This window comes from Phyllobates terribilis, unplaced genomic scaffold, assembly GCF_046119375.1.
Source record: "Phyllobates terribilis strain yellow unplaced genomic scaffold, ASM4611937v1 Scaffold_12__6_contigs__length_324123572, whole genome shotgun sequence".
NCBI classification, from domain to species: Eukaryota; Metazoa; Chordata; class Amphibia; order Anura; family Dendrobatidae; genus Phyllobates; species Phyllobates terribilis.
In genome coordinates, this window is record NW_027362772.1 from 254,186,835 (window position 1) to 254,210,238 (window position 23,404).

At 43.4% G+C, this 23,404-nt stretch overlaps 2 protein-coding genes across 6 annotated transcripts in view; one reads left to right on the top strand and one right to left on the bottom strand.

Moving 5' to 3' along the window:
• Positions 1 to 12,646, top strand: part of DVL1 (dishevelled segment polarity protein 1) — a 214,293-nt gene extending 201,647 nt beyond the window's left edge. For 3 of the 4 annotated variants that reach the window (XM_073656849.1, XM_073656852.1, XM_073656850.1), the window contains one exon: positions 8,482 to 12,646. In XM_073656849.1, the coding sequence (XP_073512950.1) occupies positions 8,482 to 8,888 (407 nt within the window). In that variant the 3' untranslated portion in view covers positions 8,889 to 12,646. The remainder of the gene's footprint in view (positions 1 to 8,481) is intronic. The other variant, XM_073656853.1, reaches the window with a different exon arrangement.
• A 4,266-nt stretch (positions 12,647 to 16,912) lies between these two features.
• Positions 16,913 to 23,337, bottom strand: CPTP (ceramide-1-phosphate transfer protein). Of its 2 annotated transcripts, none has more exons than XM_073656854.1 (3): positions 23,204 to 23,337; positions 20,673 to 20,828; positions 16,913 to 19,297 (listed from the first exon to the last, which is right to left on the bottom strand). In XM_073656854.1, the coding sequence occupies exons 2-3, from the start codon at positions 20,795 to 20,797 to the stop codon at positions 18,775 to 18,777; spliced, it is 648 nt and encodes a 215-aa protein (XP_073512955.1). In that variant the 5' UTR covers positions 20,798 to 20,828; positions 23,204 to 23,337; the 3' UTR covers positions 16,913 to 18,774. The 2 variants fall into 2 exon arrangements, with proteins under 2 accessions (XP_073512955.1, XP_073512956.1); XM_073656855.1 differs by lacking the exon at positions 23,204 to 23,337 and adding an exon at positions 22,511 to 22,645.
• Between the last annotated feature and the right edge of the window lie 67 nt (positions 23,338 to 23,404).

Below are 23,404 nucleotides of genomic sequence, written 5' to 3' on the forward strand. Positions count from 1 at the left end.
ACATAGTGAAAAACCTGCTGACAGATTTTCATTCCATTCAATGGAGAAGAGAGGATGTAGAGTGAAATAAAACAATTAGAATTAAGAAAATAATGGATTTATTTCTGATAAAAGAAACATATTCCAAATAGAAAGGATGCAACTGATATCTGGTCCTCTGTGTAAATGCTATAAATAAAATATTCAATGACCTGTCCTCTTTCTATAATTAATGTGCTTTTTTGCAATAACTGTGTAATGAAATCTATATAGTGTAATAGAGAAGTATAGGAAACCCCTGGGAAATATTATCCTGATTCACCATGCACAGTATTGTAGGAAAATATGATGATACAAATATATGAGTGTGCATGACTTGCTTCACCTGGGCATTTGGCATTATTTTGCATGCATCACTCAGATTGTAGGTTCACTGGTGTGTATGACATCAAATGAATTGCCCTATTTCAGACACACACTCAGGTCAATTCCACAGAAATAATTAACTTATTAGTGTATTCATGGATTGTGGAATAAAACCAGAGAACCTAGAGGAAACTTCACTAACAAATTAAGAAGATGCAAACGATGTGTAGATCAAGGGCGGACATATCATTGGTGCAACCTGTGCAGCCACACAGGGGCCCAAGAGGTAAGGGGACCCATGACTGCAGGGTCCAGCTGACCCTTCTACCACCAACCATTTCACACCACCACCCCACTCCCACAGACCGCATCTCAATAAAAACTCATACCACCGGTTTTGGATTAATTGGCCAAATTGGCCTTTTATTACACAAACATTACAATAATAAATAACTTGAAGGTAAGGAGGTTCTTAGAGCTCCAAAACCTGGCAGAAACCAATATTATAATAATAAACCATCCAGCATTACCCCCAGCTGCGACCACAGGCTTGGGGCACCTATGTTGCCGGAGAACCTTTTCCATATCACAGACTCCCAGGGATCTCAACGTGGAGAGTCCCAAAATCTGTCAGGCAATTAACCAAATCTGAACATAAAGGGGAGGTTACCATCCACCCGTTGTACAAACCCCCCCACCACCACAATTTTGCCACCAACTCCAAGAACCCCCTCACCACCGCTCATCGAAATGACCCAACAACCCCCTTATACACTACGTCCAATAATTCATCATTACTCAACCCCCAAGTTACCAGGACGGGAGGGCAGAACCTTTTCCAATAGTGCCTGCATGTCATTTACTAGCGTCCACCCTCTCCATAATTATATACACTGCTCAAAAAAATAAAGGGAACACTTAAACAACAGAATATAACTCCAAGTAAATCAAACTTCTGTGAAATCAAACTGTCCACTTAGGAAGCAACACTAATTGACAATCAATTTCACATGCTGTTGTGCAAATGGAATAGACAATAGATGGAAATTATTGGCAATTATCAAGACACCCTCAATAAAGGAGTGGTTCTGCAGGTGGGGACCACAGACCACATCTCAGTACCAATGCTTTCTGGCTGATGTTTTGGTCACTTTTGAATGTTGGTTGTGCTTTCACACCCGTGGTAGCATGAAAACCCTACAACCCACAGAAGTTGCTCAGGTAGTGCAGCTCATCCAGGATGGCACATCAATGCGAGCTGTGACAATAAGGTTTGCTGTGTCTGTCAGCGTAGTGTCCAGAGGCTGGAGGCGCTACGAGGAGACAGGCCAGTACACCAGGAGACGTGGAGGGGGCCGTAGGAAGGCAGCAGCCCAGCAGCAGGACCACTACCTCCGCCTTTGTGCAAGGAGGAACAGGAGGAGCACTGCCAGAGATCTGCAAAATGACCTTCAGCAGGCCACAAATGTGCATGTGTCTGCACAAACGGTTAGAAACCGACGCCATGAGGGTAGTATGAGGGCCCGACATCCACAGATTGGGGTTGTGCTCACAGCCCAACACCATGCAGGACGCTTGGCATTTGCCACAGAACACCAGGATTGGCAAAGTCGCCACTGGCGACCTGTGCTCTTCACAGATGAAAGCAGGTTCACACTGAGCACATGTGACAGACGTGACAGAGTCTGGAGACGCCGTGGAGAGTGATCTGCTGCTTGCAACATCCTTCAGCATGACCGGTTTTGCAGTGGGTCAGTAATGGTGTGGGGTGGCATTTCTTTGAAGGTCCGCACAGCCCTCCATTTGCTCGCCAGAGGCAGCCTGACTGCCATTAGGTATCGAGATGAGATCCTCAGACCCCTTGTGAGACCATATGCTAGTGCAGTTGGCCCTGGGTTCCTCCTAATGCAGGATAATGCCAGACCTCATGTGGCTGGAGTGTGTCAGCAGTTCCAGCAAGATGAAGTCATTGAAGCTATGGAGTGGCCCGCCTGTTCCCCAGACCTGAGTCCGATTGAGCACATCTGGGACATCATGTCTCGCTCCATCAACCAACGTCACGTTGCACCACAGACTGTCCAGGAGTTGGCGGATGCTTTAGTCCAGGTCTGGGAGGAGATCCCACAGGAGACCATCTGCAACCTCATCAGGAGCTTGCCCAGGCGTTGTAGGGAGGTCATACACAATACTGAGCCTCATTGTGACTTGTTTTAAGGACATTACATCAAAGTTGGATCAGCCTGTAATGCGTTTTTCCACTTTAATTTTGGGGGTGACTCCAAAACCAGGCCTCCATTGGTTAATAAATTTGATTTCCATTGATGATTTTTGTGTGATTTTGTTGTCAGCACATTCAACTTTGTACAGAACAAAGTATTCAATGAGAATATTTCATTCATTCAGATCTAGGATGTGTTATTTGAGTGTTCCCTTTATTTTTTTTGAGCAGTGTACATAGTCCCACTCTGCTGTCACCACTGCCCCTCCTTTTCCCAACCCCCTTACAATTTTGACTCCTCAAAGCCTGTGCTTTTCCCATTTTATTTATTTAACCCTTGCTTGCTCTACACCCATGTCTCTTCTGGGGATTTTATTTATCTTCTACCACCTGGTATTGTGCATTATGATGAGCTATTGGACTACAATGGGCCCATATACTGTTCTTGTGTAAGGGATGTGGACTGAACTGTCACGTTCCTACCCCTGAAGACACCAATCGCATTATGTGAATAGTGCTGTGCGTCATATATATATTTATTAGATAATGGAAATACTGGGAAGCAGAAGAGCACAAAATAGGGTCTTATCCGGTAACACAATAGAATGGGAAAAGGGGAGTATTTCGCTCACCTGATGTTGTTGCACATATGCAACATTTTTTTCATATGAAACAGCTGCTGCAGGACACGGGTCGAAGAGACCAAGGCGTTTGTTGATGCAGGTGTGGTGTGTCTATGTCTGCGCTGCTGATGGAAATCCTAGGGCATCGGAAGATTTCGTACAGGTTTTTACAGTCAACGCGTTTCAAAGTCGCTCAGGACCTCTTCCTCAGGACAAAACAAATGATTTAAGAAATCTTCCGATGTCCTAGGATTTCCATCAGCAGCGCAGACATAGACACACCACACCTGGATCAACATATATATATATATATATTGTGTCATGTGATATGTTCCGGTGTGATGTATTATGACAGAGTGTGATAAATATTGTTAGTATAATATGCATAGTGTGTAGCAGTGTTATAGGGAATTTATAGTGCAAAATAAGTAATGTAATGCATAGTGTGTAGTGTAAGGAAGTTCTGCCTAGCAACAGACAGGAGGGTCAGAAGTAGTTAAGTGTTGGGACTAGCCCAAAGGGGGAGGGCTTAGTTATAGGGACAAGACTGTGCTTCCTGGATAGAGTTAGATAGATAGAGTTTGCAGAGTAACAAGTGTACAGTGCTGCCAAGGGATGATCCACAGCTAGAAGAGACTGGAGCAAGGAATAACGAGATCCTAAAGAGTGTTACTGATGATACTGAGAGACCTTCTAGAAGGCGTTATTGAATAAGATGCCGAGTTATGAGAAACCCGAGAGCTTGCTAGTGCCGAAGGTAACAAACTTAAAGAGGACTGAGAGTGTAGGACTAGTGGTTGGTTCCAAGCCGTAGATCCAGTGATAGGACACGGAACCGCTGAGCGAGTAGAGAGCACCTCGCTGATCGGGACTGTGGCTCAGAAGCTGGGTTGTGCCGACGTAGAGATGAAACAGATAAGCTGCAGAGCCCTGGAGGAGCCTACAGAAGAAGAAGACACCGAACAGTGCTACATTGCCTTCATCCACAGCCCACCAACGCACTTACCAGAGCCACCGCCTCCTGGTTGACTGATAGCTCCTTTGCCTGAAGTCACACAACATTTATGCTATCAGTCAAGTAGGAGTAGACGCCATTGGGTGAGGTAAAGGGCTGGAGTGACGGAGGCTTCAGCTCTACAGTAGCCCTTCAGCCTCATTTGCATAACAATTCAAACTCTGATTTCTCAGTAACAGAGGAATGGACTGGCCATGTAAAGGTATTGCTGGACTTGTCTTTGAAAGAGCTACATGCGCATATAAATATTTTGGTGGGTGAAATCCTACTGACTAGTGTTGAGCGAGTATGCATTGTTAAACCCTTCAGCAAGCGCGCTCGGCTGCTCGCCGAGTATTTGCGGCATGCTCAGCATCTATGAAAGTGTCGCCGCGCCTGCATGTATCACATCTGTTATACACCTGTGACACATGCAGGGATTGCCTGTTTGTCAGGCAATCCATGAATGTGTCACAGCTGTCTAATAGCTGTGACACTTGCAGCCGTGGCGACAGTAAAAGAAATGCCGAGCTTGCCAAAATACTCGGCGAGCACCCGAGCTTGCTTGTTTAAAGAATTAAAGGAGCACGCTCGCTCATTACTACTACTGACAGTTTCTCTTTAAAGAGTTGTAGCTGGGTGTTAGTCAATGTGGTGTTGGCTGTTTCCAGTTGAAAAAAAGCTGAACGTTAAAGGGAATCTGTCAGCAGGTTTTTGCTATGTAATCTGAAAGCAGCACGAGGTAGGGAGGGGCTGAGACACAGATTTCGGGGATGAGTCACTTATTGGGCTGTGTGCTGTTGTTTCAATACAATGAATGTTTTATTACCAGGAGATTATCACTGCCTGGACTGCAGCTCATATGAGCCCTAGTCTGAGCACACCCCCTCCTGTGATAAGCAGCTTATTGTCAATAGACAACGTACACAGAAAGCTGTGACTCAGTAGTGTGGGCGGGATTAGCTTTCTGAGCTCTGCTACATCTAAAAACTGATTGTATCACAACTGCTCCACCCAGTAAACTAAGTGACACATCGCTGGAATCGGGATGTCTCATTCCTACATTATGCTGCTCTCAGATGATGTAACAAAAACCTGCTGACTGAGTCCCTTTAGTTGTAGCTGAGGGTTGTCTAAAATATAATTTAGAAGGTCAATAGAAGAAGCACTCAACTTTCATGCAGATTGAGCTTGAAGAATTATGTTCACAAGAAGAGCTGCACTGAAAGCGGATTTGTCATGAGATTTCACAATACAAATTGCATACGTTATTACATGGATCACTTATACCTGATGAGGCTGGTATGTTGACTTTAAAAATCCATGTCAGAATGGTTGTATAACCCTGATAGTATAATGAGCATTTGATTAGTCCAGCTAAAGAGTGAGCGAGCTCAAGCGTCCAAGTGTGTTCAGTCTCCATGCACCCAAATTGACTGACAGCTGCAGTTTGTACCGAGCAGTGTGAAATCTCATCAGCAGCAGGGAGGAAGGACATTGAGAAACTGTAAATCAGCTAGGTATACGAGGATTCAGCAGTAGGAAGGAGGGATATCGAGAATCTCGTCAGTCACCCATGTTGGACAATGTTGAGTTTAAACTTTCCAAAAAGGATTATACTGCCATTCTTTTTTTTATTTCTGACACCTGCTGAATGAATGTTGGCATAACACTTAAAGGCTATTGACCTCTTTGAAATAGAAAAGAAAATTACATACTGTATATTAATGGTTACCTCTAATAAAAAAAAATGTTATTCCTTCATTCATTTTCAGCTCCCCTGTGCAGCCTGATCCAAATTTCAGACGTTTTTCTTGTGGGAGTGTCCCTCCCAGTAATAAAGGCTTGATGTGAGCTCCTTGTGTCTCCAGAGTGCTACTTCAGCTCAGCTTCTATCCTGTACTTATTTCTGCTTCATGTGCTATCCCCTTTTTTTGCAGCCCTGATTTCTCTGCCCTCCTTGAGACTGTAAATGTTTTTTCCCATCTCCATATGGTATATATCTGTTGTGGAGGTTCACTCTCTCTGGTAAGCATTAGCCTTAGGTAGCGTTCACACAGGCAATCCAATTTTGGTCCAACGAAGTGCAGTGTTTATTGCTTTCTACAGGTTGCACAGCTCCAAAACAAACTCATAAACATGAATCCTTAGCCTTGTCCAGGCGCTAACTAAATAGAACAGATCCTGGCTACTCATACATGGCTGAGCTAGCCCCAGCTCTGTCAAACAAAACAGCTGTTGTCCATAGCAACCACTGATACTTGCTCTTTGCACACGGCCTATGCAAACTATTCTCAGAGAGGGATTCTGGATTGGCTCTCTTTTCAGCGTCAAGACACATCCAGTCTGGTCAGCTTCCCCAGCAGACTGATTTGGATAAACACTTAGCCTGTTTATATGCAGAGCTAACCAGGTGTACTAATCAAAGCCTGCAGAGCTAGGATTTAACCCTAGTCTACCTGGCATTACTAAAATGTGTACAAACACCTCCACCTCCCTGAAAGAAGGGAGATTGAGAGCAGAGTGCTCTCAGAACCAGGAACAGGAGCTCTTACCTATTTCTATCATTTTTTTTTTAAAGACTGAGCTAGATGAAGGACTTCCAGCAAAACGGTCGAAATCTTTTTAATGATGATGGTTTAGAAAGTTGCTTGAGTTTGCATTTAGGGAGCAACATACTGTATGAACGCGTACATAACTTTTTGATAAAGATTAGATAGATAGGTCAGTCACATTGAAATCGGCTGTTTTGGCTCGTATTTGTCAGTGTATTGTCACCTTTTGGATGAAGCGGAGCCACTGACGGATGCAGACAGAAAAGAGCCCCTGTGCAAGAACAATATATGGGCCCTTTGCAGACCAAAAGTTCCTAAAAAATGCAAAATTGCACCTGCTTTGAAGGTAGAAATGGGCCCCCGTACCTCTTGGGCCCCTGTGTGCCACACAGGTTGCACCAATGATATGTCTGCCCCTGAGAGGAGCAGTACTAACTAAGCAATGGATTCTTGAAGGGGTTGTCCAGTGAAGATAGGTAATTTATCACCTAACCAGTAGATTCGTGATAACTTGTAGATTTATGGGGGTTCGATTGCTAGGACTCCCGCCTATGCAGATGCTCGACGGGCGCTCCATTCATTCCCTATGGGGCTGCTGAGTACTACACTTAGTATTTCCCATTGAATTAATTGAGCGGCGGTCCAGCATGCGAACCACCGCTCTATTCTAACGGAGATAAAAGTTCTCTGTTCTGCCGATCAATGTAGGTCTCAGCAGTCAGTTCCCCACCAATCTATAAGTTATCGCCTGTCCTGTGGGTAGGTGATAACGTCTCTTCTGTGGACAACCCCTTTAACAGCGTTATTTTGGCCATGCAGCGCTCCCAGTCATCTGCCACATTCACACGCTATGCAATAGAAATCCCGAAAGTGAGATCCCCATTGACCAGAATCTTATGGTACGTCCTGATCATGTGTCATAACACTCAATGATGGGTATATCATTTTTTAATTTCTGTTTTCAAAGGCGAACAAAGCAGCGGTGGGTTATATCATTGAAATCAAGTCTGTGCAATAAATGTAAAATTAAACAGCTACTAAAATACCTTTAATAAAGATATAATGTTGCTGGTCGGTGCATTACCATAGTCTGTTCACCCAGGTCTTGAACATCTGATTAATGTTAAACTTTGCTCTGTAATATTATAATTATATTGGCCCTGCACAGTTGCTTTTTTTCCCCAATCTTGTGGCTTAATTGACATTTACTTTAACTAAAAAAATATTTTTACATATGTTAATGGTCACCTTTATTAAAAAAAAATTGCAATCTTCATTCCTTCATCCATTTTCAGATGTAGTTTGCAGCCTGATCCAAATTTCAGATTTTTCTCTTGTGGGAGTGCCTCTCCCTGTAATATAGGCTGGATGTGAGCTCTATGTGTATCCATGGTGCAGCTTAAGCACAGCTTCTATCCTGTACTTATTTCCTCTTCAAGTGCTATCCCCCTTTTTTTTTACAGCCCTGCTTTCTCTGCCCTCTTTGAGACTGTAGATGCTTGAGTTTGCATTTAGGGAGCAAAATTCTGTGTGAATGTGTACATAACATTTGATAAAGGTTAGATGGCATCAAAAATTCCATCTGTAATTTTGTAACTTTTGCCAATCATAACGAACATCCGATGTATTCATTTCCGTGGTAGTCATCCCTCAGTTATCCTTCTGCATGTGAATAATACCATAAATCACCCCGGCTTTCCTTTCAATACCACATTCTGATATTTTTGGTTATTTCACTTTCTACAGGCAGCAAAAGCAGTGGCTCCAGTCGCAGCAACAGAGAGGGAAAAAGATCATCCGGCAGAGAGAAGGACCGCAAATCCACTGGTAGCGGCAGCGGATCTGATCATGCCGCCAGCAGCGGAGGAAGAAAAAGTGATAGGCCGTTGAGCCAACACAGTCACCGGAGTCATAGCTCAGTGCCACGAAGTGAACGCAGTCACCGCAGCAGCCACTACTCGCATGGTCCCCCGGGTCTACCCCCACTTTATAGCCTGCCAAAGATTGGGAGCAAGGTGTATGGCACCAGCGGCCCACCAGGGGGACCCCCTGTCCGAGAACTTGGCAATGTTCCCCCAGAACTGACCGGAAGCCGACAATCCTTTCAGAAGGCAATGGGAAACCCCTGTGAATTTTTTGTGGACATCATGTGACAACCAAAGTGCCTTCTGAGTCAGCGACTAGAACCCCGAAAGAAATTTAGAATTTTAAAAATTCCGTATTATAAAGAAGGATGACCACTGCCATATTCAGTCGCAAGCCATACAGACTGGTAGAAGTGAGCGCAGCTCCGCTGTGGAATGAGAGGTTTTTAGGTGTACAGATCTGTAGCACATTTTGGAGAAGACCTCCTCTGAAAGTCACAAGCCTAATATCCATCGTCCTGTAATTCTGAGTGACCATGGGTGGTCTTAGAGCTTGCCATCCCAATGGGAATTTATCACATTCAACATGAAGTCTGATCTGTGCCCAGCATGATATAGAGCAGAAGGAGCTCGGAAAATTCATCTGTAGTTTGGTAGGAGAAGAATTTATGTCATCTATTGGTTATTCTGCTCATTTTGGGATTAGGAGTCCAGTGGGCGGTCCCACTAAATGACTGACATCATTCCTTGTACGAGGTAGATACAGATATAACTGTCTGCTACTAAGTAGGACCGGAATAAAGCCGATAGAAAAAAGTGCAAGGCACAAAAGAATAGATAAGATTGAATTTTCATTTTAACATAGATAAAAAAAAATATTATTAAAAAAGTACATGTAGCTGATGAGAAAAAATAGACAACATGATATAAATTTCCAAAGTAGATCAATGTAAAGATGCAATATAGTAGTTGCTAAAATAAATATAGAAGTATACCATACAATATATAGTCCAAATATGACAGATACCAATGCAGAAGGAATATCAAGGAAAAGACTAATCATGCATAGAGACTATAGTTAGAGTAAGGTACCATAAAGTGAAGAAACCATGCAACGGGGAGTATATGCAGAGTGGCAAAAGAAAAGGGGAAATCTCACCAGACTATGAGGAGACCCGCACCCGACGCACGTTTCACACCAAGCTTCATCAAGGGGACCGCCTACTGGACTCCTGAGCTGAAAACCGCAGAATTTCAGATCCCATAACACTTTTATCAATCTCCATAGCTCCTTCTGTTCCAAAACATGCCACCCTCAGATCGGACTTCATTTTCATCTTGTCCTTTAACAGCCCAATAATAGTAATAATTTGGACATCCCTCAAAGATGACTGTCTTCATTCAATCAAAAGTATTTAGTGGTTAAAAACATATTTTTAGGATTGACCATTAATATAATCAGTATCAGTTCCTCGTGATTTTAGGTTTCAAGAGGGTTCTGCTGGAATATATCAATGGCTCAAATAACCGAGCACTCGACACAGTCACACTGAAGAGGATGGTCTCATTCATATGGGCGGGATATGTATATACTCTTAAGTCCCTACAAATATAGCACAAGGATATGGTCAAGATATAACAACCTCTCTTCCCTGAGGTTGTGGCCCCCAAGAGTTAGCTCTTAGGGAGTTCATTTGTAGAATGTGTATAGTGGGTGAAGAGCAAAAATCCAACTTCTGATGGTTGAACATTTCTTTAGGTTTAGCATTCGCTAGGGGCATAGCTATAGTGGATACAGGAGTTGCACTAGCCGCCAAGTCTTGGGCTCTAGGAGGGTTCAAGAGGGCTCCTTGGTCCATATGAGAAGACTAACACTATTAAAGGAAACCCATCATTTTGAAAATGGCTTCTGATTTGCAGACAGGAAGTTATAGAACAGAAGGAGCTGATCAAAATGACATTTTTTGCACGAAAAGTTTCAGTAAATCTTGCATTTAATTCATTGAAATCCTGGTGTTTGTATGCATACGAGTCCAGTGGGCGGTCCTGCTCAGTGACTGACAGTCTTTCCTGTACGACTGTGCATTCAGAGATAGCTGCCAATCACGCCGTAGGTGTTTTGACTCACCTGGTTGGGTGGATCCTCCAAGCCTCAGGTCCAGGTGGGCACATGGGCATCGGTGCAACAGCCAGGTAAGACACGCGGAAAACCAGGACTCAGGCTCAGAAGTACAGGAGACTAAGGCTCAGAAGTACAGGTGCAGTGGGACGAAACAGGGGTGAATGCAGGGATGACAAAAACGAGGGTTAACCTGCTGAGCTGCAGATATGTTGGATCAGAGTTGGAGCACACTGAACACTAGAGCCTAGAGTCTCAATACTGAGACACAGGTGCGTGTCCTGGTGGGCCTTAAAAGGCCTAGGGAGAGGATGTCACACGTCGGGCAACTTGCAGAGCCCAACGTGGAGCTCAGCAGACCGAGGTGAAGAGTGCAAAGCCCAGACCAGTGACAGGCGCTTAACAGTTTGACCACCCACTGGACTCATAGAAGTAGGACCGCCCACTGCACTCATGCAAACCCGGAATTTCATTGAATAAAATACAAGTTATATTGAATCTTTTCCTACAAACTTTTATATCATTCTGCTCAGCTTCTCCTTCTCTATACCATGGTGTCCACAGATCAGACTGCATGTACAGCGTGACAGGGTCCTTTTAAAGACCTGTGATAGTTGGATGCCCTATTGCAGATTTTGCACTGAACTTTACGTTACCCTACTGGCTTTCCACAAATCATGGAAGTGAAAGCGGTAGACAGGCCTGCTTTGCTCATTGGGTGCCACGCAGCAGAATATGTCATCACTAAAGTTACATTAGGCAATAGGACAACCTTGTTAGGACACATGGATGTCATGAAGAAATTCCCCTGATCGGGACTTCCCTATGAGCCAGCCACTAAATATCGGTGGCTCCCACCCCATCGAATACATCAGAGTTCCCCAACTCTGGTCCTCAAGAGCCACCAACAGGCCATGTTTTCAGGATTTCCTTAGTATTGCCCAGGTGATATCTGCTCACTTGGACAGGCAAGAAGTCCATCTCCTGTGCAATACTAAGGAAATCCTGAAAACATGGCCTGTTGGTGGCTCTCGAGGACCGGAGTTGGGGAACCCTGGAATACATTGACAATTAATACTGCATTTTCCCGGTAGATTGAAAAATGTACTGTGCACTTGCCCAAAACGTCCGCTGACAATAGCAGATGATCGTCAGGGATTTCAGAAGCTAGATCCATGGCAATCAACTGATCGCTTCCTTACATGTGACAACTCCTTTAAGAAGTCTTCTTGCTCCATTATTTCACTCATAATATATGTTCCTGTAGAGGAGATCCACTTTAAATATTTGTGGACAATCAGAACTGCCTTCTACAGTCCGTACTGGACTCCACCGCCAACTTTGTGTCAACTACTACTGATTACGTTAATTAATGTAGCCTAAAACACCATGAATGTTAGGAGAGCATTTATATTACACTAGATATAACTGATCCCACCGTCCCATATGTGGAGGAAAGCACTTAAAAATCTGCCCCACGCCTCCGCTCCTTCCCCACATTCTGACTATTTCTTACTAACTGCTCTACAAATGTACAGAAAATCTGTGTATAGATAATTAGCCCTAATTTAATGTTTGTTTTTTTAAATATATATGTGTATATCTGTGTAAATATCAGTTACAGAGCAAAGTTAATTCAACATTTTTTGTTTGCATTTATTAAAAATCCAACCAGAATGAGCTAGATCAGGTGCCATAGCGGTTATGTGGACTACAACTCCCAGGACTCTCCACCAGTGCTGATAATCGTGAAAGGTGTTTGCGAAGAAAACTGCTGCAGCTCTGAAGGTCGCCCAGTTCCGCACTGCGTGTTTTCCAGCAGCTTACCATGAAACCATATTAATAGTAGAGAATGCCTCGACTCGTGTTAACGACTACAGAGCATTTTAATTTATTGTGAAAGATTAAACGACATTCTTCAACTTCACTTTTGATGAATCAACTTTCTGAGTGGTGTCGGTGTTGGTTTCATTGTCTGGGACACAAAATGCTTTTCCGCTCAAGGCCAGTAAGGAGCAGCAACAGCAGGGTGGAAAAAAGGTAACAAGTAAATATCTAAAATGTTTTATAGCACAAGTCCCATTAAGCTTTGCCCTTAGATGCCCTCCAGGTTACCTACCACAGATACTGCCACCAAAGCGCCAGCCACAGATTCCACTAGAGTGCTACCCCTTACTGTTAAAGTGCTGGACAAATAAACCACTCAAAATGGCACTTACTGAAGATCTCATGGAAGAACACAGATTCCTTCTAAGTTGCCCACTAGAAATGCTCCAACTTTTCAAAATTTCATTCCATGAAATGGGAGACTGTGGCCCATGAAGCTCTTTGTCGAATTTTCACATGAATCACCATGCCCTGCTTTCCACCTCCTGAATGTTCCTCAGGATGCTGAGGCTTAGTATAATGGCAAAAACACAATAGTTGGGAGAGCGTTTGCTTTCTGGGAGATTTTCTAACACTGCCCTTCTTAATAGAGCCTCCTCAACGTTTCTGCAGTTTCTAAATATGTCCTATGCAGCGTCTGATGTCCTGCACCACCTCCTCTTCAGGGCTTTTTCACTAATTCTGAGGGTCACCACATATCACACCATCATTGTTATTCTTCTTCCCTGGCACAGCAGGGCTTCTCCACATTCCCCTATGGCCGCTGCCTTCTGCTGTGCTCCACGTTGGGTTTTACAAGTGGCCCCGAGTGCTTCCATGACATCATCTTCTTAGACCTATATAAGGCCCACTAAGACACACGCATATCTTTGTTTTAAGACTCCTAGTCCTGATTTTTGCTGTGCTCGTTTATCAGCTCCTGGCCTCTATCTGACTTGTGACACTGCATACCTGCTGCCTTCATTGCTTCCGACTTTCCTGTGTCCTCTCTGCACCAGTCCTCCTGCGATCTCCAGTGATCCAAGTCCTCGCTCCACATGTGCCCTCCTGCCTGCTACACCAACGCTGAGGGTCCGTGTGCCCACCCAGATCTGAGACTCAGAGGATCCACCTCATCTGGTGAGCCTAGCAATAATTATGTCATGTAGACTGGAGGATATGGACCATTTGGCCTACAATGAAAGTGGCCCTGATCAAGGGCTTGAATGTTAAAATTTACTACAACTTAGTCCTGTTCGCAGAATTGGCCAACAGATAAAGATGACAATGTTAGCCCTCCTGACACTTCTGACTGGCCAAGACGGCTGACTAGGGACATCTAATTTTGTGAGGTCTATCGCAGTAGCTGGGCAATCCATGAAGGACCACAGTACTAGCAGTGTGGTGAAGGAGGGGAATAAGACCAATTCTTCAAAAGCCACAGTGGGGCGTAGCTGAAATTCTGAGACAACTCCTTTAAAGAGATATTCCCACCACTGAAAATTATAGATCACATTATTAATGTCTGATAGATTTGTGGGAGAAAGAGGAGCAGCGGCTGCTTTCTGCTTTCATAACCACTATAGACTTTAAAGACTTGCAATTCTTTTTTTCCATCAAGACAAGTTCTGGAACATTGCAAATAATTTTATTATTTTTCCTGAGCGTTTCTACATCTTCCTGGCAGAAAAAAAATGCATGCGGATTGTACATGCGGATTGTACATGCGTTTTCCTGCCAGGGACATGCGGATGTGAAGCGTCCTTCACATGCATTTCCGCATGCGGGTTGTCAAGCGCTTTCCAAGCGATTGTAGCATCACTTGGAAAAGTGCTTGACAACTTGGTCACACTATATAAATCCATGCAAACGGCATGGATTTATATAGTGTGACCAAATTACGATGCTGCAAATGCAGCGTCAATAGTAAAAAAAAAAAGAATAAAATGGTGAAAAATAAAAGAAACATTAAACTCACCTTCCGATGGCCCCCAGTCTCCTTCTCCGGTAGCTCGCGGTGGTGTAAAAGGACCTCCTTCCATGACCTGTCAGATGACGTCATAGAAGGTCCTTTTACCACCGCAAGCAGCCGAAGACACCGGACGCACCGTACAGGAGACTGGGGGACATCGGAAGGTGAGTATATGTTTTTTTTTTTTAATTTTAATTCTTTTTTTAACCACAGGTACTATGGTACCCGGGTCTGGAGGAGTCTCTCCTCTTCTCCAGACCCAGGTACCATCCGCGCATTAATCGCATAAGATCCGCATGACTACACATAGCCATGCGGATATTATGCGATTTAATGCAAGTCAATGGCGGCAATTACGCCACGATTCCGCAAAATAAATGGTAGTGCTGCGGATTTTTCCGCAATGATAATCCACAGCGGAAATGTCCAAAGCATGTGCACTGCACATGTGGATTATCATTGGGGACCATTGCAGACCTTCTACCAAGTGTTTTTAAGCGTTTCCGTGGCGAAATTGCCGCGGAAAGGCTATGGGAGAAAGTGGTCTTAGAAACTCTATATACTTTGCCGAGGTCATTTTCCCACCTTCAGGAACCCTAAAGGGCCTTCCAGCACTCTCCCCAAAACTCCGGCCCAAAACATGACTCCGCCACCTCCTTGCTGATATTGCAGCCTTGTTGGGACATGATGGCCATCCACCAACCATCCAGGATTGCATGGCACTCATCAGTAAACAAGACTGTTTTCATGTATGTCTGGGCTCACTGCAACCATTTCTGCTTGTGAGCACTGTTTAGGGGTGGCCGAATACTAGGCTTATGCACAACTACAGCCTCTGGAGGATCCTACACCTCGAGGTTCGGAGGACTCCAGAGGCAGCTTCAAATACAAGTTTGCTGCTTTGTAATAGTATTTTACCAGCTGCTCTCTAAATCCAATGAATATATCTGGCAGAAACCTTCCTCATTATACCTTTATCTGCACTAACCTGTCTGTGCTCTGTATTAGCCACATATCTCTTCACAGTACGATGATCACGCTTAAGTTTTCGTGAAATATCGAATATTTTCATATCTTGTCTGAAGCTGTTACGATACTGGCGTAGTACTGCTGGAAACCAGTGGCCAAAGGAGCACGAGCATAACAGCAAGCGGTAGTAGAAGTTCATGTAGTTAGCAAAAGGAGTTGTAGGAAACAATCCATAAATAGGTGAGAACAATCTAGGAAAGTATGTTCAGGAGCTTGGAAACTATGCTAAGAGCTAGACACAATACTCAAGCAATGAGTGAGAGATCCATGCGGCTTTAAGTAGGCCCAAACAGGAAACAAGATGGATCCCACAGGTTCATAATCTGCCATCTTAGTAAAGGGCAATTGCAGAACCCAACAGCAGCCTCCAGTGGTAAGGAGTGGGATTGCAGCACAATTATTAAGGTAAACAATAGCAGCCACTAGTGGTCAAACTGTAGAAGGACAACTGGAATTTTGACAGAAGCATTGCACTATGTGATGCTTTTTGGCAGCAGAGATCCTTTTCCTTTCCCATATTGCTTGAAACCTGTCGCTGCTTAATAATGTGGAATATCTTTCTTAAGTAGTTTTCCTTTAATTGGGTACCTGGCAAACTAATTATCACAGCTGTTTGAGATTGATTTCAGTGATCAAAAAAACCCTGAGACACAAACTATCCATGAGGTTATTTGAAAAGCAAAAAAATTACATCTTTATGACACTTAAATCCAATTTGAATTATAACTTGGAACTCGGGCAGTGTATATAGAGGCTTGTTAACAGTCATTGTACAGGAGGAGGAGGTGAGCTGTGACATCACCTATGTGAATGGGGGATCCTGTGTTATCTACTGTATATAGAGGTGTTAACAGTCATTGTACAGGAGGAGGAGGTGAGCTGTGACATCATCTATTGTGAATGGTGGCTCCTGTGCCTGTGATGATAATGAGACTGATGAAAAGTCCGCTGTATAGAATAGAAAGTGTAAGTGGAGTATTAGGCCTAGATGTCAGTGTGAAAATTACAAAATTTCAGTTTTTTAAAGATAATGAAATAAAATAAAATATTTTCTGATGTCACAATCCCTTTAAAGCAGATTTCTCCATCAGTATAATTTCTGGTACATGTCATACCATCCTGTGATAATGCATGCAGTTTGTCTATTTGGCACAGAAATACTTTGGTCCTTGTGATCGTATTGAAACTCTAGAAAATAACATCTACAAATGATTTCCTGATAAATGATACGAAACGATCATGATTCATATCAAGATGAAAATCTCCATATTTAAAGGATTTTTTTTTTTGCAAATTCAGTCGCACCAAGTAGATTAGTTTATCGTTTTATTGGTCACACGGAATGGTGTCATTTGTTTGTGCCCCATTTATATCATAGAGACATTATAATGAAGTGGAGGTAGAAAATGCAAGTTCAAAGCAAATATCACAAAACACTGGACATACATCTTTGAAGGATTTTCAGATATACTGTATATACATACACAATGCAAAGTCTGAGCCCCGGTATATAGGCCAGGGGAACATACTGCACAGTAATGTACACCAGACAGTGACAGAACAGAGATATAAAAAGACAAGGCTCCTAGACATTCTAGATTATATATATAATACAGCATTATTCATTGCATTGTCACATTTCGCAAGAGAAGACTCCTCAACTATTTGGTCCATCCATGCATCTTCTTAACCTGTAGGGCAGCAGTATGGATTTTCAGCATGGGTATAGCCATCACAACATGAGGGACTCCTTTCAGTTATTAGTAAATGGTGAATGGGTTGGGAATTGGAAATTTCCAGACTGTGGAGAGAGGAGAAAGTATCTACAGTTGCAGAGAGCACAGAAAACAGGCTGTACATAAGGACAGCACATGAATAGGAAATATGTGCAGGATAGAAGCTGTGCTGATACATGAGCTAATGAAGGCAGCAGCTCATTGGATACACTTACAACCTATATTACTGGGAGAGACAATCCCAGAAGTGAAAAATCTGAAGCTTGTATCAGGCTGCTAACTGCACATCAGGGAGTCTGATATAAAGCAATGAACATTGTGATTTTTAACTAAAAGGTAAATAGCTGAAAAAAAAATTCTCATGTCAAAAGGTGTCCATAGCCTTTAAAGAAGATCTGTCACTATATTTCGCACTACAAACTATATAGTTTATATGGCTCCCTTAGATTTGATGAGGTTGATGTACTTACTGTGATAATCCATGTCAGATTGCCTGTATAATCCTTTTTTGAATGTTTAAACTCTCATTCCTACCCACCTACCCTGATTGACATCTCCAGAGTGTCCCTCCTCCCTGTTGAGATCTCACCCTGCTCAGTACAAGCTGCAGATGTCTGTCTGGCTGGGTGGGCAGCATGAATCACCCAACAGGTTCCCTTTCAAGAACCATTCTTTTTGGGATGTCATTGAACAAGTATGGCCAGTACAGACAACTGTAAAGTGCTACATGGACGAAAAAGTGTCAGGCTGCAACTGCGGAACGATCGATTGTCCGACCATCATTGGATTCCCGTCTAATGTCCATGGCCTCCTCTAGGAAAGATGTCCAGATGGAGTCGAGATTGTTGAGGAGACCTGACCCTGGATTCTAGAATGGCAGCAGAGCGTCAGTAAATTCAGTCCCAGCTCTCCACCTGTACAGCACAGCCATGATGCGACAGAGCATCTTGTAAAAAATGTACTGATTAAAAGATGAAACCATCAGTGTGTAATAAACCAGTAAAACCCACAGAGATAGAACTGATATTTATACAAAAACCATGGCAACTGTCCTCCAGAAATAGCGCCACTCCTCTCCATGGGTCGTTTCTGGTATTGCGGTTTTATTAAATTTAAAGTGGATTGAGCTGAAATACCAAAAACAACCTGTGGACAGGAGTGGTGCTGTTTTTAGAAGGAGGCAGCCATCTTGTTCTAATCTTTCTGGTTATTATGCTATGGGGCCAGGAGAGACCTCAGAACATAAACATTTTTTAAAATGCAAATCGGGACACATTTAATGAAAAAAATTCAGTGTGAATCAGGTTTACCTGTTGAATTCGAGCAAGTTTGTCAAATTCATTCAAAGTTACAGCAAAAAAAAAAAAAAAGGTCTAGGGAATGTTGGTAACAGCAATGCCATCATTTCTGAAGAACTTGAGTCCATGATTAAAGTTGACCTTGGGAGAACGTTCACGGGAGATCGAGAAGGTTGTGTTGGGAGTAAAGTTCTTGGGTGAAATCGTAGACATTGGACACGTATGGCATGGCTTCTCCAAGCATGTCCACCACGTCTTCTGCCGTCCCGACGTTCATCACTTCAAAGAACGTGTTCCGTACGGGAAGGGCGAGGAAGGCCACGGTGGCGGTTTTCCGTATGATCCAAGGGTGGTAGTTGGCCAGAGAGTCACTGTAGGCCTCACAGCACAAGGTGGAGGTCTTACTGTCTTCACTACTTGTTCTTAACTTCTCCAGAAAGAGCTGAAGCCATCGCAACGCTCGGTGCAACCTAAGAATCGTACGGCAGCCAGACTCCGGGTTACTGCCTCGTTTGGTCACATCCACCGAATTAGCGCTGAGCTCGTACTCCACCATGGACTGGAGCGTCCGATACCGCTCTCCATTTTCACCTTTTAGGTAATTTTCCATGATTTGAATCTTGTTTACAGCATCTTTAGAAACGAAAGAAAAGATTGTACCCAGGCTGTTCATAAAGCTACAAGGGGAAAAAATAAAAAATAAGGTTACTGTGAAATAAAAGTAAAATGTCCACCGTCATAGGAAAGTATAGTGAACATCACAAATCCCCTGCACTTACATTACTACATTCAGACTACCTGCTGCTGCCACAAGGGGGAGCTCACTGCATACAGTATCATTACAGAACTCAATATGTAAACAATATGTGGTAAGTGCCACCTAGTGGTGACAGCACCTATTTTTTTTTTTTAAAGGGAATCTATCAGTAGGTTTTTGCTTTGTGATCTGAGAGCAGCATAATTTAGGGGCAGATACCCTGATTCCAGGGATGTGTCACTTGATCAGCAACTTGCTGTAGTTTCGATACAATAAGCAGATTATCACTACTGGACTATGTGTCGCGTGCCACAGTCCAGCTAATCTGTGTAACCCCGCCCCCATCACTGATTGGCAGTCTGATGACAGTGTACACAGGACACTGCCAATCAGTGGTGTGGGCGGGGTTATACACAGCTCAGAGTTCTGAGCTCTGCAGAAGAAAACAGGGATTCTATAAAAACTACAGCAAGCAGCCTGGTAAGTGATACATCACTGGAATCAGCGTCTCTGCCTCTAAATCATGCTGTTCTCGGATTACATAGAAAAAACCTGCTGACATAGTCCTTTAAATACAGAAAACGAGGACATAATTCTGAATTTTAATATTGCAATTCCTGTTTCTGAAGTGCAGCATGGAATACCAAACTTTTAAACAATATTTCAGAGGCAGTTGTAGCTACCCAAAGATCAATCTCTAGGCTTTAGGGAGGAGAAGTCCATATATTATATGGCATGAGACAGTGCAGAGCAGTGACGGCCGGGTGGACCAACAAGAGAGCTCCGGAGTAGCTGGGGATTAAAAGGTAAGAACGATTTTACTTCTGTGACTAGTAGTACGGCTGTATAGGTCCTTGTACAACAATACAAATAATACCTGTCTTATAGTAATCAGATGTCCCTGCGCTGAGAAATCAAGCTTTGAAAGCACATGCAAATTAGCCTGGAAGTGCACTGGGGGTGTGGTCTGGGCTTTGTGAAGTGACACGCCCTCGATGCACTTCCAGGCTAATTTACATGTGGTTTCAATGTTTAATTTCTCTGCACTGACAGATCAGATTACTACAAGACAGGTATCATTTCTATCGTTGCATCAGGACCTACCCAGCCGTATAAGTGGGAGGTCAGTCCGCTCGGACCCTCATTAATTGCTAAAAAAGTAAAAAGAGTAAAAGTGGTCATCTATGTGATCTGCTCAATGGCTTCAGCCGGTGTTGTAGACTTTTAACAGAGCAGCTGTGAGGGATTGGGGGTCCCAGCAATCAGACCCCAAATGCCGGAGACGGGACACTCACCGGACCAATCCCTTCCACCCATTCAGATAATGTTCTACAATCACGTCTTGATCATCTTCTACCAAACAAGCCTTGAAGCTGACGAGGACCTCTCGGAGCGTGAACTTCTCTTCTGTAGTGGACATGCTGGCGCTGACCGGACTCCGGCTACGGAACCTGGATGGAGGGACGTCCATTAATACCATACAATAAAGCTGACATGATAAGCAGGTAACGCTCACCGCTGCTCTCTGATCTCACAGGACCCATGTCCTGCAGAATCCTGGAAGATTTCTTGTAACAGCTGCAGTTTTGTCCAGGAGAAGTGAAGCATCTCATAGCTGTGAGCACATATTGACAAGAAGCAGAGAGGAGAAAGCTCAAACCGCAGCGTTAACCCCTTCCCACTCCGTGCCTTGGAGCGGGTGTATGGGACTGATCACATAGGGCAGATGACGGCTGTGCCATACAGCCAACTCTGATCACTGCGGCTGTCAATCTCCGACAGCAGCATTTAAATGGTTCCTCACTGCCCTAATCCTGGCGTGATCTCAGGGGGCCTTATATAGGCCGCCATCGCCACCATCTTGGTGCCATAGGCCGGGCATCATAAGTGTGATTTTTATATATTATATAATATATTATTATATATTGCACTATATAATATATATAGTGCAAGACAAAAGTAACCAAACAATTAAAAGGATCAAATAATACAAGTGAAAAAGTGAGAAAAAAAAAAAGTTTATACATTTAAAGAAACTTTTTTTTTTTTTTACTTTTTAGCGAAAATAGTTGCATGCTTAAATTTGGGAAAAAAATGTCACTTACATAAAAATCACTCCGGGGTTAAAGAGGGAGGGGAGTGGGGACAGGGGAACATTTGCACAAAAATGTATGACTTTAAAAAGTTGCACTTGTTGAATAAGCTAAAAACACCTGGAAACCTCAAAACGGTGAAATATAAAGCAAAACACACAAAATAGACTTTAAAAAGCGTGAAAATTTACAGAAGATTAAGGAGCGAATTAAAAACAGAAAAATACTAGAAGGAAGACGCACAAAAGGTGCAAATGCAATAATGAATTGGGGTCATTGAGGGTCTTTTATTTTTCACGAGATCCAAGAACCATAAGGGCTGTTTTTAAGAACTTGGACAAAACCAAAGAAATGAGCCGGAGCATAAGCTGGTATATGTGCAATGAACAGGAGCGTGTTCACACTGTGGCCATTTAACAGACAAAACCCAAGAAAAAACAAAATAAGCATAAACCCTGTAATAAGTGAACAGTAATATTACATGTATATAACATAGGATACTTAGGTAACACTATTTGGATCAAAAAAGCATAAAAGCCATCCCACCACGACGGTCCTATCTTCTAGAATTAAAACCTTATTTTGTGCCAACCGACCTCAATATAGATGTGGGCAGAGTAGGACCAGGGCTTGACTGTTCAGACGCCCAAAACTTGGAGCAAAAAAAAAAAAAGCGGCAAGTGCTGAATCTACCTCTGTATAAAGGGACACTATGGGGCCATCTGTCTATGTGTATGGCACAGGGATGGCGTACACCAATATGCTAAGGCGGACAGTGGCTTAACCATAGTCTCTGTGTCTGCCATGCCTATTAGGCTCTGCCAGAGGAGGGATTTAATAGGCTGCCTGTCAGTGTTACACTGCCCCCTACTGGCTGCTTCCTTGCATTCAGCACATGCGTAGATACAGATGGCAGAGTCTTGTAACGCCAGCACACAGCCTTATAGAGAAGAGGGCGCAGCCAGGATCAGTGGCGGTCCCAGCTTCATCACTACCGCGCCATGACAGTGGCCACTTGTGGGTGATTAGTAGTCACACACCTGGAAATCAGGAAATATGAGCGGTTGCCATGTTCTCACAGCCAGGAGCAGGAGACACTCCTGGAGAGCTGTCAGCACGACCTGCTCTACCATCCCAGGCACTGCAGGCATTTAAAGGGCCGGTACACAAACAGTCACAGCAATTTATAATCCGAGCTGCTGTCACCATTAATACAACTGGATTCCTTTCCAAACTTCCCGTCCGCAATCCCATAGGCTGATAACAGAGAACAACAGACAATAATTTAAGACTTTAGGTTTAGTTACTTTAAAGCCTCAATGATCAGACCATTTTTTTTCTTTTTTTGCACTTTAATTTATTCCCCTTTACTTCCACTATTATTTTTTTATTGATGTCCATCCGCTATGGCGGTACAAGTTCTTTTTTGTTTATTCTGTAATTTTAAATGACGGCATTAATATTTCTATAGAATGTACCAGAAAACCAAAAAAAAAAAAAATCCAGGTAGGGTGAAATGGTGGAAAATAAAAACAAAGCGAAAACTGCAATATCGCCATAGTCATTCATTGTACAGTAAAAAGGTTGTTTGATTGACACCATATTGGGGGCAGATAAGGTTTTGATCGCTTTTTTATTAATGGAAAAGCAGAGATCAAAGAGCAGACTGTACACAGAAATATTACATAGCAATTTCCTTGTGTGGAACTACAAGTCCCAGCGATGCCACTCACCTGTTCGCTTGCGTCACCTGTCAGCTCTGCACTGACCCACCTACAACCCCCGCCACTGCCACATTCCATCGCCACGCCCATTAGGTGCAACCATCCAATCACCACCGCAGCCTTATTTCTCCCTGATCGTCGCCTCCAATAGAAAAACAGAAGGAAAAAACGCCCACTTCCTCTTTAAGCCCCGCCCTTGCTTTCCTATTG